Consider the following 16,242-nt stretch of genomic DNA (forward strand, 5'->3'; position numbering starts at 1 on the left):
TTACAGAGACTCAAATTCAGTCTAGATGCTTTGATATTAGGGTTTTTTTGCAAATACTAAAGACAAGAGAGACATTTTGTGTTCTAATGCTCATTCAATAAAAAAAGCCTGGGGAACATAAATTAATTTTAACAGAAAACCTAAGCCCAGAAATAGCCTTGAGCTTTTATGCAAAGGTTTATTTACAAGAATATTTCAGTCAGGCTGGAACCATTCTCAGACACCACTGACTAGAGTGAGGGAAAAAACCAAACACACAAACCAGAACAAGAACAAAATAAAAGACAAAGTCCATCCCAGCTAATCTGCAAATGAACAAGGAGAGGCTGCATTAGATTACTTGCTCAGTCACTGATTTCTGGACATACTTCATTAGACTATTACAATAACTACAGTTGTGCCTAAGAACTCAGTCCTAAATAGGATTTTTTGCGAAGCTGTGTCATCAGCTGGGATGCTGTTAGCAGAGGAAAAATGTTAGGCTTGGGTTACTAAAATGCTCAGACATATTGCAGGACTTAGAAGAAACTGAGAAAGACTCAACAAAGTCTCTAATCATATTTGAAACCACTGCCAATCTGTCAGCTCCACGTTCATACTGGACACCCAGAGCTTCACATTAGCATCTGTAGTTCTTTAAGAATGCTCCTTTGTTTTTCTACACCCAAATCACTTTCACAAATGGTTTTCTGATAGGTTTTCTAGGCTACAGCTACACAAACTCTGCTGACCCATGTCCATGCTGGGTCTGACATGGATTTCGTGGCTTGATTCATGCTAATAGATGATTAAGAGTGGTCTTACCTGATTTTTAACTTTATTCCTCCAAGAATAACCATTACCTGCAAGGCCCACATCCCAAAAGACGGGCTGTTGTCTGAATCCAGTGATCCTGCAGAGAGCTCTTTCCCCAGCAGCCACCAGATGGCCTGCAGAGAGGTGCTGCACCTTCCAGCAGCTCTTTCAGGTTAGTCAGAACCCAGCTTTAAACCAGCACCCCCAGAAGGTGTCTGTAACACATGGGCTGCTCTCACAAGGGCAGAGGGTTTACCTGCATTCCCCATCATCTGCAGCACGTGCAGGTGTCTATCCAGGCTTGGCTTTACCATCCCAGCGGACTAAACACTAATGCAGACAGTCCTTCCAGAGCAGGGATTCTTTCAGAACAGCTGGAAAATGCTGATAGTCTGAAATAGTGATTTTGAGGCTTTTAAAAACTACTTCTTGGGTTTTGACCTTTTAGAGACATAGGTGTGGCTACTCGATAACCAAGCGTTCAAGATCTTGCCTCTGATAATAACCAAGTGCTTCAGAGGAAGGAAAACCACAGCAGCAGATATTTGATAGACTCTGGCACAGAGTTTGTTATTGCATGTTAGTTTGCTGCTGATCTTAGTAGTTCATAACTGATTTAGACCTGAAAAACTACAATGGAATAATTTGATTTTCATGGATCAGACTGTTTAGCTCTTCTTGACATCTCCAAGAGGTAGAAACAGCATCAGAAAAAGAATGTGCAGGTCTTTTCAGAACAGTGACAGCTAGCTTGCAGACCAGCTCAGGAGTGTCTGGAATCAACAGAATGGGTTAATCAGAAGTATTTATTCTCTGAGTTCTCATATTTGTACCTAAGTTAGCCACTTTCATGCCCATTTCTTGTAGAGATGTGTCCTTTGTGGCAAAGCCATGGGTATTACCAGGCAGTTCCAGCTCTGCAGAGCCCCAGGATAGACTTGGATGGAGCTGAAGAACCACTGAGGTTCCTTGGGGGGAGCTCCAAGGATGGCATTCCCCTCAGCCTGGGGTACCCAGGTAACAAGACAGACAAGTTTAGTCACACTGCTGAAATCTACTCAAGGCTGATCTAACTACCCTAAAATTAGCAAATGCATAAGAGGGCACAAACTCTCTTCAGAGTTGTCCACCTGTACCCAAGTCCCAAGTGCAGCTGATGAAGTCTTGCAGTCCCATGAAGTTTTTCCCAAGAGTAGACAGGTGTTATCACCATGTACATCCCACCGATTCTCTGACTCTTTTTTTTTTTTTTTTTTATTATTAATGAGAGTCCTGAGAAGGCAACATTTTGGCTTGGTGATCCAAAAGGAGGGAATTGGAGGTGCAAGGGAAAGAGGAATAGGCTGTGAAAAAAGATGCTACTGACTTACTGCTTTGTGGGGGAAAAGAGCAAACATCTGAAAAAAAGCATATTAAAACTGAAGGACTCAAAATGAATCCTGTTCTATTTTCCACAAACAAGTAAATTCCAGGAGGCCAAATTGTATAACAGAATAGGCTACTTTGAAGGAGCACAGTGAAAGAATGATTTCAAGAAATATCCAGACTTTAAAAAACTCCATGTATTCAAACTGGCAAGGGCTGCTGAAATTCCCTCTGGTGTGCTTATTGAATGAATTTGCTTAATTAAACCTCTGAACCATTAGTGATTGCATTTGAGGAGGCAAAGACAGCATCAGAGGTCTCAAAGGAATGGCAAAGGGCAAGCAAAGTACTTCATGAGAGGGCAAAGAGAGGCTCTGGGATTAGCCTTTCCAAGATCCAGGACATGAGAGTGGTTACAGAGCATCCTATCACTAGTTCTGAATGGATAATGAAACCATAAGGACCTGACAGCAGGGTTTGATGAAAACAAGCATGTCAAATCAACCTGAATCCCTTGAGAAGGTTAGTGACCTGATGGGGAAGAGGGGACCAATGTTTGTGATCCTAATTGGAGATCCTGGCTTTCAATTATTTTTCCTTTCATATGTTAACTGAGGAATTGGGCTGTAATCACCTCTAACTCACAGCACCGAGCAGCTGGGCAGGGAAGTGCTGATATTTCTGTCATTCCTCTGGTACATTTGTGTCCCACCAGTTTCATTATATCAAGAGCATCTCCTGCTTTCTTACCTGCAAAAGCTCATGTCCCCACCATAACAGATGACACTGGGAGTTTTATTACAGACCTTTAAAGATCAGCACCCATGAGGCCATTGCAGATCATAAATGTAGTCCCAAAAAAAACTCTGTGAAGGTGGAGATCGTCCAGGACAAAAGGCTGGATCTCGTTTGCACTGAATTTTTGAGTAATGCTTTTTTAAAATTAAGGGGTTTATAAACTCCCCATACCTTTATTAGGTTTTTAACCAAAACTTTGGCTAAATTCTTGCTCTAGCAGTTGAGTGCATTTGTGAACTACATTCTGTGATCAGCCTTGTGGGTATGTGCCCAGTGTCAGCCAAGGAGTAAGTGTCTTTTCCCTTTTATAGCCTATTCAGATGTTTTCTACAGGAAGCAGAGAGAGAAAAGAATTCTAATCTTGAACCAGATTCCATCTAAAGAGATCTGCTTTTCCTACCTCCAGTTTTTTGAGGAAAAAGCTGCCATTCCTTGAAACGGTGCAGCATTTTCTGATCCCCTCTACCAGAGTCCCCTCCAAACTGGGAAGCATGAGACTGCAGCTTGGCAGAGCCTGCTTGACAAGACTTGACATCTAAATTGAACATCCAGGCCTCAAGTTCCTGATTTGATTGAAAAGCCACTGGAATTGCTTCTTGGTGACTTGTGGGCTGCAAAACTGTCTGTGTGCTCCTCCAGATAAGGGCTCCTTTGTGCCGCGTTGTGTAACGGCTGCCACAGGGTTGATGTGGGCCAGGCCATAAATAACTTCTGCATAAATATTTTTAGCAAATACTTTCTGCTCTCTTGAAATACACTGGACAGCTTGAAGTGTGTGTATCTGTGTGTGAAGGAAGTGGGGGGGGAGCTAGCAGAGCTCCCATCAGGAGCACAGAGCAAATATCACAGCGCTCCCGATGCGCGCGATAACGCAGCCGGAGCTGATGCCTCCTCCCAGGAATGTCCAGAGCAAGCAAGATGTCCCCAGAGAGCTGCCTTATCAGAGTGGCAAGGCGTGCTGGGCTGTGGCAGAAATATCAATGAGCCCAGTGCACATAGGAGGTGGATGCCAGCACAAGTGCTCTGAGCAGGACTATCCCCAGGCAAGCCCTGAGCTGCCAGCCTATCTGAAGGGCCCCTTCCAAGGCATCTCCTGAGCTTTCTGATGTGCTTGGAGCAGAGGGAACTGCTGGTTGTATTCCCTGCGGGCATAACCATCCTTTTGTTCTGCACCTGAAGGGCCCTGTCTGCCTCCAGCTGTAGACAACGCCATTAATCTCTATAGATGAGTGCACACATAGCAAGGGTTAACAGGGAAGCACAACTGCTAGAAGACTCCAACTGCAAGAGAAAAACCAAATGAACCCTTCACTCTCATATATTAGTCCTTACACTAGGAGTCCAAAGATGCCTGAAAATGCAGAACAGGACAAAGTAACCTACTCACATTTTCTCCCCACCACAGAGGCACTTCAGGAAAATGTGGTACACTGGCAATGTGCAAAACAGCCCCTACTGGCTATGGCTGGTGGCATAGTGGGGAAGGTGCTCTCTAGTACAGATCCCATGTCTTTAGAATTACTGATTTTCTGACTATTTCTGTGCAGAGCAAGTCATAAACACAGTGCCAGGCAAGATTCTCTGTATGTCTCTTCAACATCAAACAGGTCAGGAGAGAAGGAGTAGTAAAAAGCTGGGAGGAGGGGATCAAGAGAGGAAACAAAATGGTCTGGATTGATGCAGACTGGGATTGTCCACCATAGCCTGTGTATTCCAAATGCTAGTGAAGGGGAGCTTCATAAATAGGGTTAACTTCACAAAAACATGGAGAGGGAGCAAGAACACTGTTAAGCTATCTAGTTAACATATACACTTGGCATGCAATAGGACAGGAGGATATGTGAGTGAGCAATCCTGTCTAGTGCACTCTGCAGCTCCTGGGAGTCTGCATCCCTGAAACTCAAAGGAGCTTGTTCTGAAATTGGCAGGGAAGCACCAGCACATTTTCCTTCAGTTTTTCCACAGAGACAAGACAGAAATCACATTTCAACTGAGCAAACTGAGCTTAATGGCTGCAAAAATTTCTTCCTCTGTTATGAAGCCTGTATGTAACCAGGGGCAATTACCTAGACTAAGGTACCGGGAAGCACTCAGATATCCACCTTTCAGAATCTTTTATCAAGGGAGGTAATAAGTCATACTTTACCATAGTTATCTATAGGAGAAGTGATCTCTGGTGACCTTCTGGTAATGTGTCTCAATCCAGCCCCAGTTATCATATATTTCTGTGAGGGTTAGCTTGTCTAGCTGTATTCACCAGACACAGCTGATGTGATTAATAAATGTTGACTGATTATTTAATGGGGTGACCTCAAGAGAGTTGCTTGAGGCAGTAAAGGAGTTGTTACAGGTGGGACTTATTGCAAAGATTTTCCTTTCCACCTGCTAGCAATGTTACTTAATTATTTGGTGCCTTCTAGCTTTCAAAATGAAGGAAAATATTCATGTTATGAATCTAATATTAATCCAGTCTGCTCTGCTTGTGCAGACAGGAATGAGAGATAGCAAGAGCTTCAAACTTTCCCTAGTTATAACAAGAGGGAGGTTGCAGCACAAGGTATTTTGAAAAAAGGGCCAAATGCCAACCTGAGAGGAAAGCAACAAAAATTCAAATAATGAAGTAGGTCCAATTCAGTGATAAAGGTGACAATGGGGAATGTTGCTAAGGTGGCAGCCAGGCAGCAGGAATTCTTGACAATAGCCCTAGAGCTTGCTTTTGGGCAATTCTCTCCCTATTCCAGTGTTTCTGTAAAAGCATTGACTAAACAAAGAATAATAAAGGTTGCCTTTAGTTTGTGAAATGAGTGGTGACAGTTTCACTTTGTAGTAATATAATGGAGAGCTGCTCTTTGCCTGCCAAGTACTGTATTTCCAAAAAAAGGGGGGGGGGGGGGAGGGAAAGAGGAAAAGGAAAGAAATAAGAAAAAAAAAAACAACCCTATCATAAATAAAAGTATAGAAGTACAACTGGAAATGCCAGGATGAATACAATTTTTAAACTGGAATGATGTGATCTACTTTCTCTGCCACATCTTTCCTTGTCCCATATCCTTTCATAAGATCACCGACTAGAGACTAAATATAAGCCACTGGCCCAGCTGAAACAGCCGGTGACAGGAGGTGACACCCTGCAGGCTGCTCCCATCTGGCTGCTCCAGCATTTTGTGGTAACTGGCAGACAGGCGTGGGCCAGGCGTGCTGATGAAGTCAATGCTCCAAAGCATCTGTTGTGTTCACCTCTGCACTGGAAGCAGGGCCAAACGGAACAAATTTAGTGTACCTCGAGGAAGTCTGCTGTCAGATAGCTGGGATTGCACAAAATAAGAATAAAGTTCCTTAGAGAAGGAGTCCCCTGCCATCCACATAGCACCTGGCACACTCTTCCTTAGCCATGGCTGATGGAGAGGAAGAACATGCTGGAGGCTGAATTATCTGGCTACTGATGGAGCAGGGGGATGTAAGGGCAGGAGATAAGCTGCTGTACGTAGAGAAGAATAAGTGAGAGAATGCAAGCAAGCAGGTTGGGATGGAGTACAGGCAGATGGTGAGCCCCAACCACCTGCTAAGTCTGCCTCTCTCTAATAGTCAGGGCGGTGTGCAGAGCAGCTGGAAATACTCGGATGCTGCTTGTGTGCATGGCAATGGTTACCAGGAAGCTTCAGACTAAGACAGGCAAGACAGAGGGGTAGCTAGATTACAAAATGAGATGGGAAGTTAAACCATCTTGATCTAGTTTTACAAAGTGGTGACCTTGGGTCCCCCCTTGGAATAAAATTCATGTAAGAGGAAGTGCAAGCAGTTGAGCTGGACTCAGCAAAGCATTAAGTTTGGAGTGAGTTCTGGGCATCTTCCCAATTATGTCTGCGTGTAGGAGCTTGGCAGGAGTGAGAGGCAGCATGTGGGAGAGGTCTGGCTCACTGATAACAACAAAAAGAAACAGGGTGTCCCCAGGGAAAAGGGTAACTTAGCCCAGTCACTTAAATCTTCTTATTTAACCCCCACGAAAAGCAGTAATAAATGCTTAAAATTAGTGATATGAATGGATCCTGATGACACTGTGGGCATTTATTAAACTGTAGCCTTGAAGTCCTCAAGGGAACAACGAGCACCAAGCCAAGCCAGCAGAAAACTGGGACTCTGCACTAACAGAGCAGCCTAGCAGGGGTCTAATTGTTATTTGAGGAGCTGGGCAGTAGCTACATGTTAACATACCCCGGGTATACTCACTTTTCTTTATTCAGGTCCAGCGTGGTGCCAAATGAGCCAAAACTATCATTTGGGTCAGGTAGGACTCTGACAGTATTGTGCTGCTGGAGTGGAGGAAACCTGGCAAAACAGATGTGGGTAACAGGGGGAAACACCAGATATTTGTTGGCTGATTTGGGGTGGGTTTTCTTCACGTATGCAGATCTGAAATGGATAGTGAGTGAGTTTGAAACACTGATGTTAAATGCAGGTAAATGAACATGTGCCAGGGAGGCTGACACTGAATGGGAGCCAGCAGCTGCTCTCTCCTGCATCCCCAAATGGAGCAGATGCTTTCGAGGCAGAGATGTGAAACATAATGATAGATGTTACTCTTGCTTGCCTCCAGAAAGGAGCATGCAATTAAAATGTAAGCATGAATGGAGCAGAATTTTCTTTCAGTGGCAACAGTGTGCATGGAAAGAGTGCGAGCAAAGCAGAAGGCATGGATTGCTGTCTGCACAGACATCCCCATTTGTGTTGGCAGTGTACAGAGGAGAGAGCTAGTAAGGTATTATCCACAGCCAAGTCCTTGGACCTGATACACAAACATGAGTGTGATTTGAGGAGCTGATACAATCTGATATGCAAACATGTTGATTTTTTCAGCAAGCTGTAAGAATATAGTTCGAGGCTTTTCAATTGCTAGAGGGCTGGTTAGGGAGCTCATGGCAGCACTGACCTAAATCTTTAATAAATCTTAGCAGACTGGGAAACTGCAAATACTGAAAACAGAGTGCTGGGCCAATATGCAGAAAAGGGCATTTATAATCAATGCAGATCTGATTTGTTTATAATGAAATCTGCTTTCCAAAGGAAAATGCTGCTTTCATTTAAGTTGGAATGTTTTAAAAGGCACTAGTCTTGACAAAGCATGCTGTAAGCAAAACAGAAGTGAAATACCAGACTGATTTTGATACTCTCAGTATAGCACATTTTGAGCTTTGTTTAAAAACTTTTCAAAACATATTTATGTTAAATAAAATATAATTTTAAATGGCAATCACGTTTTCCATTTTCATGGAATATTTTGATGTGGTCTTGTGCTGATTTTGTTCTGCTTGAGGACAGAAGAGGAGGAAAAAAATAAAATCAAAGAAATGGAATTTGCTATGAATGGAAAACTCAAGTTCTTTGTGATTATATCTAGTGCACGGCAGGCTCATTCCCAGACTGATCAATATGGAACTGTCTATATGTGGAATTTCAAGGTGTCACTGTAATCAGCAGTAGCCAGTGAAAATAGCTCAATGGGATCAGATATTCCCAAATGATCTTTTTCCATCAACAGTACTTCCAGCTTGGCTGGTAGCTGTGGGTACTTAGATGTGGTAATGTTTTGTAAGCATCACCCTGAACACATTAATAGCAGGCGTTTGGTTCTTCATCCATTAACCTATAGATCTCAGAAAGTAAAAATTCATTATTGAACAAGTTTCTCATGGGAGTCAATGTCTCAGTGTCTTCATGGCTGATCTGGAGATAAATAAAACATCATTTGCTAATAACCACGGCAGATGGAACAAGGATTGCCTGTCATCGCTATTTCCCGCTTCACCAAGCATGCAACGTGATCTGCCTTGCCTGATGAACTGGCCCCAAGCAGGCACAGTGCACTGTAACAAAAAATTCATCTAAGATCATGCCAGTGGAATGCCCAGAGACACCTCAGCCATAGCACTTCCTTGGGAAAGGTGTTGGACATGACAAGCAATCAAGCCCGGTTTCCCACTGAGATGCGGTGGGATGAAGAAGAGTGTCAGAGGGAAGCAGTGAGTATCCACAGGTCAGGGACTTCATGTCCTGCTTCAGCCCAGGCAACAGGAGACACACTGCCACCCATTTCTCCTCTTTCTCCTATTTCTGCCACCTAGTTCACCTGAGGCCAAAGAAAAGAAAGAAAACCCTTTGGAAAACAATCCTTTCGTGGCCAATGGATTGTCAGGTGATTTAGCAATAGAATGCAAGTACTCCCACAAACAGAAAAATACCTGAAAAGTCTCTTTGCTGCAGCAGAGGAGTAGAACCATCACCCCATCTGGAAGCAAAACCCGGGTTACATAACAATCAGGCACAATATTAAGGCTGAGGCTGAATATTCACTTGAACAAATACTGATGAGTTGGAAAACTCATCGGTGTTTTCAAGCCAAATGAGTGTGTGGCAGATACATTTTAGTGAAGTACAAATCATTAGCCTGATTACAGGCACATCAGTGGAAATGCTGTGTCCCCTCATGTCTGGCCATTACTGTGTCTGGTGCTACAAAGAATTCAAGTCATATTCTTCTGTAAACCATTCTGCAGCATCTCTATTTGTCATTAACATCTTTGCAAAAGGAGCCTGCATGGTACGTTTATGATGCCATTTAAGAGCCACAGCCTTTTCCCAGCATGACCAGTGATGAACATCCATGCAGACCGCAGTCAAACTCCAGCACCTTTCACCTGGATTTGGGCAGGCAGCTGCAGGGTCATGTTGCTTTCTGCTCGGTCCATAATGTTTTAACTTGTGCATTTCCAGAACAGCACCACATTTCTTTGGATGCCAGGTGAGGCCAAATGCCTGTGTGGTGAGCAGGGAGCACATATATCCCCCTATACACCCTGATATGGTCTGCCCTCCCCTGCTTGACATGGCTCTGGTTATACTCCTAGTCTGGGTGTGTCACACAGGGCAAACACCATCCTAGAGGTGGTGCTGCCCTTCATAGATATTGGTGGTGAAGCAACTGTGGAAGATAAAATATAAAAATGGAGCAAGGATTAAAGGTTGGAAGCATTTTTTTCCCTATTTCTGGCATCTGTTGGTTCCTTCACAATGTTGTCATTGTTTGGGAAAATGTCTGCTATAAATACACTTAGATCAGATGCTCTGAGATCAGCATCTAGTGTAACAGATGAGAATAAAAATCTGTTTGATGTTAGAAAGAGAGTTTCTTTTAGTTCTTGCAGGTTAGTGATTCATCTGGCATTTCAGATGTGAGAAGCAGCCCATTATTTGCATGTCCAGTGGCACTTGCTAGGGAGAGACCTCCTAGGCACCAGAACTTTGCAGTCACTAAAGTGAAGACAGGTTGAGGTTGAGGTGGACCATGTGGCTTGTCTGTGTCCCCTGTTTAGTTACCCATGTTCATTGTCTTCCTGACAGCACCAGCCTTCCACAGTTTAAAAACCTCTAGGTAGCAGTGGAAATATTGTACAAATGGCTCTGCACGTCATCACCTGGTACCTTCTACTATTGCATGCCATAGGTAGGATATTCAACTTTGTATTAATGTTTTTATATTAACATATAGCAGAAATTCTACATATGTACTAACTCTGCTCCTGCTGAACTGTTCTTTTGAAAGAACCATGTGGGGTGAAGGAGGTTGTAATACTGTGCTGCCAGTTAACTTTGGAAATTACTACATTTTTTATTCAACTGGCAAATGCACGTGTACCAGAGAAGAGAGCAGTGACTACAGTCCATCTGCACCAGTAGGTGTCAGATGGGACATGAACAGATTTTAACAGATTTTCAGAGAGTAGAATTCAACTCTGCAACGAGTTTGTTCTGGTCCTAAAGTAGGACATTGAGATGGGATATAGGGTATTTCTAACACCTTCTTTAGCATGAGAGACAAACTCAATGGAAATTGGTTCTAGGGCTTCTTCCCATATCCTTGCTCAGACATTCCTCCAATATGAGGGATGCCTTTGGCCTCTGGGATCTTGGCCTTGGGAGGCAGGATCTCTGCACACACTGTAAATCCACCATGGCTCAGTATTTGTTATGAGAGCAAACAATTCCCTGGATCCACTTAATGGGTCAGAAAAGAAGTGGGAAAATCGCATTGCCTCTGTTGAAGCAACAGAAAAAGCAATGGTCATTACTAGTTTGTATTTGTTTTTTCATGAAGAGATGACAGTTTGCCCCAAAAGGCTGCATTTGGCCATTTTATGCATCTGTGAGGAGCTCCAGCTGTTGTTTCCTCTATCATTGCATTGTTGTAGTCAACCGAGACAATACCACATTCAAATAAGGGTGAAGTTTGTAAATAAAAGCTGTTTAAATGCCAACAAACAACAAATATGTTGACTCTGGAGGCTGATTGATTACAAATTATTTATATTTTGCTGCACTTTTCAGCAGACTACCAGACTCACTGACAGTACCATCCCACATTTAATTGTAAGCAACTGGAGTAATTTCATGGCATTTTGATTACGTCTTACAACACATCCTGCAATGTGTCAGCTTGCTTTCCAAATATCTAATTCCTGCTTCTCCTCTGATCACTGAGAATAGCCACATATAGACAAAGCTTTTCTGAGTAATTTACAATGTTTCTGATGGAAATTAGGGAGAAATCCACACCTAGAAACTTCTCCAGAGTCTGAATTTTTAACTCCTATGAGTTCGTAGGGTTTGTTGCCCTTGTTTTATTTTGATTGACTCAGCACCAGTTTTTTTGGTTTCTATTTCTCAGTCTTTCAGGAAGCTATTTCAGTTGCAGGAAGCTTTTAGGATTCAGCTCACAGAGGCTTCTAACAGGAGAACTGTCAGCTGTGCTTGATCTCAGAAGGAAAGGGTCAAAAAAAGTCAGGGCAATACTGAGGAAGAGGGTCTACTGAGGGAAGGAAAGTGATATATGAATTATAACTGGATTTCAGCACTATTAAAATGGGTGAGACATGGCCTCGTCCTTCCTCACAGCTCCAGCAAGTTCACCTGAGGCCATCAGATAGGGGTCCTGGGGCCACCAGACCCTGTACCCCAAGGGCTCAGATCATATTTTCAAGGCAGAAGAAAAATAATTGCTTGTCAATCTGATACACAATTACTGGACTGACTAGAGTGGTGAAGGGGACCTTTTTTGGTCTCAGGGAAAGAAAACAAATGCAGTGTATTAGCAGGTCTGTCATGCCAAAGCATCAGCTGAAGGCGAGCAACTGACTGCCAGGATTAGCACCCTTCCTTGGTGGGGAGAGAAATCTTTACACAATGTGGAATGAGGCAAATGAAGTTTTCAGTGCACGAGAAGAATGGGAAACACTGCTGACAGCCAGTTCAACAGACTGATGAAACAGCAGCCCCAGGGAAACTGTTCAAAGGCTTTTTTGGTTATTTAATGAAGTGTGGTTGAGTTTTGACCCCTCAGATTCAGCGCTGGAGGTTCTCTGTGAGCATTTGAGGTCTTGCTCCTACCCCTGGGCTCATTGGCTACTCAGGGATTTTTTTAAATCGTATTCCCTGTAATGGTTTTCTTTCCTGCTGCATGGAAGGCCACTCAACTGACAGAACAAATTCCTCATATGGTGAAGCAGAGATAGGGACCAAGCCCAGGAACCCATGGATAGCTCAGGGAACAGGAGGGGACCTCAGCCAGCTTGGGCAAAACATATTTCCAGGCACCACCTGGTGAACATACAGCATTTACCAGTTCCTGTGGAACTTTTTACAACAGCAGGTTAAAGAAATCAATTTTATTTAGAGAGAAAGGGCTTATCTTGAAACTGTTGAGCAAGTTCTTTTAGGCCACAGTGGATAACTCGGTGGCAGGGGCTCCCATTACCCTTATCAGCAAAGTTTTAGCCTTTGCAAAATGCAGGCTTTCAGCCCTTTCTCCAGTGGTTACTGCCAGCAGGATGGCTTCTCCCTGCTCCCTCCCTCCCAGGCCCCAGCTGGGGACCTGCCCTCCAGCACCCGACCCCAGCAGCAGCCCTGCAGCAAACACAGCCACAATGTGGAAAAGCAACGCCAGAGAAACGCATTTTCAGCTCCACTTTGTAATTTAAATTCTGGAGAAGCACCCGGGCAGGAAGCCCCCAGCCGCTGCTCCATGCATGGCTGCAGCTCCCTGGCTCAGGTCACCAGCAGAGCTATTGCTGCAGTCCTCCATGCAGGCACAGCACTGCCGTGCCAGCCTGTGCATGGTAAAATATCCTGAGGCCGCAGTGAGTTTCTTTCTCCGGCCCAGCACGCGCAGTGCTTCGGCCCGTGGGTCAGAGCACGTAGAAGTCATTGTTGTTGGACAGGTCACTGTAATGGCAGAGGGCGAGAGCCGGGCCCTGTGCCGGCGGGGGCTCGGTTCGGCCCCTGCCCTGCAGCGCCGGTGCCGGGGCCCTGCCCGAGCCTGGGGTGCAGAGGTGACCGTCCCACCTGGGCTCGGCCACGGCCCGCTGCTTGTGTCCGCTGCTGCCATCGCAGGGGGTCCCACAACAGCGGCACGTCAGGAAGTGCTTGGCTCGCTGTTTGGCCTTCGACGCGGAGGCCGAGGCCGTCCGCCGCGGGGTGAGAGTCACGGGAGTGGCACCCCGTGGGTCGGGCTGCCCTTTCAACCGGCTCCTTCTCCTCTGGACGGGGTCCAGGCTGATGTCGGACTGGGAGGAGCAGCTCTCGTTCCAGCCGGCGCTGGCGCTCAGGCTGCGCAGCGGCAGGGCCAGCCGCAGCGCCTTCCAGAACTGCGAGCCCGAGCGCTTGGACTTCTCCCCCTTCCAGGTGACGAAGGAGACGGATTCCTTCAGCTGGAGGATGCTGGGGTGGGTGCACTGCAGCGGCCTGTACTCCACCACGATGAGTTTGGTGGCTATGGCGTTCTGGCACATGATGCCCAGCTTGAACTCCAGAAGGCTGATGCTCTTCTCTGTCAGGTAATCAGGACTCAGGACCACGATCATCCTGCGGCTCCTCTGGATGAAGTCGAACACGGCTTCAGTGGTATCTAAGAGTACAGGGGTAGAGGAATTGGGGTGCACAAAGAGAAGGGAATGGGGAGAGAAAAGCTAAGGAAGCTGTTTGGTGGCACACCTGCACAGATCCCTCTTCCCACAGAGGGAAACCTGGCACAAGCTCTGTGACTTTCAACTTGCCCACACTCCTGCTGGCAGCATTTTTGCTGTGCAGGGGGTTTTTGAGAAGGCTGAGGTGGTAAATGAGAAGCCAGGATATGCCATGATTGTACTCTGACTTCTGCACAGCATCACTCATGCCCAGAGAAGTGCAGGCATTTGATAAAGGGTGGATCTTGTTTGGGAACCAACTGCCCACAGCTTGAGCAATTCTCTGCATTAGAGGATCAAAGCAATCCTGTCATCCTGCCCCAGCTCAAACTGCAGGGGCTGACCCACCTCCCCACTGTCATGCTCTCTCATCTTTAAACCTCCACATTTAGAAAGCAAAAATGTCAGCCTTAAACCCCTCCACCAATTCCCCTAAGCATCATGGGAGGTGGAAATTCTGTCCTTCAAAGCATTTCTTGGGATTAATTGCAAGTTGTAAAGCTCAGGTGGAAGCTTAGCTGAAATCGCGCCAGGCAAGAGCAACATCTCTTTTATTACCAATTTTGAAAAGCAGCAAACATGAAGGATGTCCTTGGACTTCTACCTGTGGCTTGGGATGCAGAAAGTATATTGAAGGTGTAGTGGCTAAAGGGTGAGCAGTGGAAAGGCTCAAGTATATGGCTGTGGCACTCAGCAATTTAACAAAAGCTGAGTAATAAAACTGTAAAATATTCTAAAAACCCATACACTTACAGTGCCAGTGCCTGAGATGAGAGGAGACCCAAAGACAAATTGATGTTCAAGCAAGACAAAGATCATTAGAGTAAGAGCTCTTGTACATTCAGAGAGAAAAATCTGCCTCTAGGAATGTCTTTCAAAGATCTGCTCTGGGAAGAAGAGCTACCTCCTGCTTCCCTTCCATTTCACACTGCTGAAGCCTTCATTCCTCAGGCTGGAGACTCTCCTCTCTCCCTAACAGCAGAACACTGCTCTTTTATACGAATAAAAATACTGTTCCTTCCCTGCAATGGCAATGCCTCTTAATTCTCCCAGCACTTGGCTGTCTCTTATCTCACAGCAGAAGGTGTACTGTGTTGCATCTGAATGCACCTTATTTTAATATGGTACAGAGCAGTACTTTTCAAAGAAGGATGACTAGCTGTAAAACTCATTGTCCCTAGATTATTTGGAGACCCAGATAGGAAAAACGATCATACAGTAAAATGCTAATGGACAAAGTAGGGCACTGTTCGGTTAATAAAATACTGGAATCAAAATAAAATTATTTTGAGGGTGTTTTCTTTTTTTTTTATAAAAAGTTTGGTGGGATTTTTACTCCCATCACACACAGGAAAACACTGATTCATTGAAACCAAAAGTAGATGATAGTCAGTTCTGTCAGAATTGTCACTTACCACCACGACATGTTTTTACCACCTATTTCAAAGGCATAAAGAATTGGCAGCAATCTCCTAAGTCTAGACCTCATTCAAACTTTTCTACAAGTGATTGAAATCTATTTTGAAAACAGCCAGGTTTCAACAGTTTGTGAAAGAAAAAGCTCTTTTGCTGTTTGAAAGGTCTTTTTGAAACTGGAGTCACAGAACCACAGCAAAATGTGAGCAGGAGCAGCCCCTGGGAGATTTACCTGCTTGTTCAAAAAGCCCAGCTTCAATTAACATGAATTACTGTGATGCTGCTAAAAGGAAATGTTTTGATTGAGGTGACAGTGCTATTTTTCTTTTATCAATTCTGAATTTGCAACATTTTGAGATTTTAAATTTTTTTTGAGACTCATGTTTTTCCACAGTCCTATTTTTTTTTTTTTTTTTTTTTGCAAGGAAGGTGTTCAAATTTCCAAAGATAAATTTGATTTTGAGAAAGGGATGCATTTAGACTTGGCTGACCAGGATACTTTGGGATGTTCAGTTTGCATTGTTTACTCAGCTCAGGAAAAATCCTGAGTAACACTTCACAATGTGCAGGTAGAATCTTCCCTCCCAGTGAAGCAGCACTGGATGGGACAGGCAGCAATAACACAGCAGGGGCTTGGGGATTCAATACTCTTGGTTATCTGCTTTTCACTAAAAAACCTTCCATCTTTGCTAAATGTTTGCAAAAGGCACTGCGTATTTTTATTGGTTTACTTGTGTCTCCCCAATGCATGCCAAAGATGTAACAGATTATAAGGATTATGGTCACAGATCCCATACTCATAGACCTCAAATCCATAGATGGTCACAGGTACTCATTTTGCTAGTGGTCTGGAAGT

At 44.5% G+C, this 16,242-nt stretch overlaps 1 protein-coding gene across 2 annotated transcripts in view; it reads right to left on the reverse strand.

Moving 5' to 3' along the window:
- Nucleotides 1–13,048: 13,048 nt before the first annotated feature.
- Nucleotides 13,049–16,242, reverse strand: part of IL1RAP (interleukin 1 receptor accessory protein) — a 48,126-nt gene continuing 44,932 nt past the window's right edge. For both annotated transcript variants that reach the window (XM_012575600.5, XM_030280080.4), the window contains exon 11: nucleotides 13,049–13,912. In XM_012575600.5, the coding sequence (XP_012431054.5) occupies nucleotides 13,194–13,912 (719 nt within the window). In that variant the 3' untranslated portion in view covers nucleotides 13,049–13,193. The remainder of the gene's footprint in view (nucleotides 13,913–16,242) is intronic.

This window comes from Taeniopygia guttata, chromosome 9 (genome assembly GCF_048771995.1).
Source record: "Taeniopygia guttata chromosome 9, bTaeGut7.mat, whole genome shotgun sequence".
Classification (NCBI taxonomy): Eukaryota; Metazoa; Chordata; class Aves; order Passeriformes; family Estrildidae; genus Taeniopygia; species Taeniopygia guttata.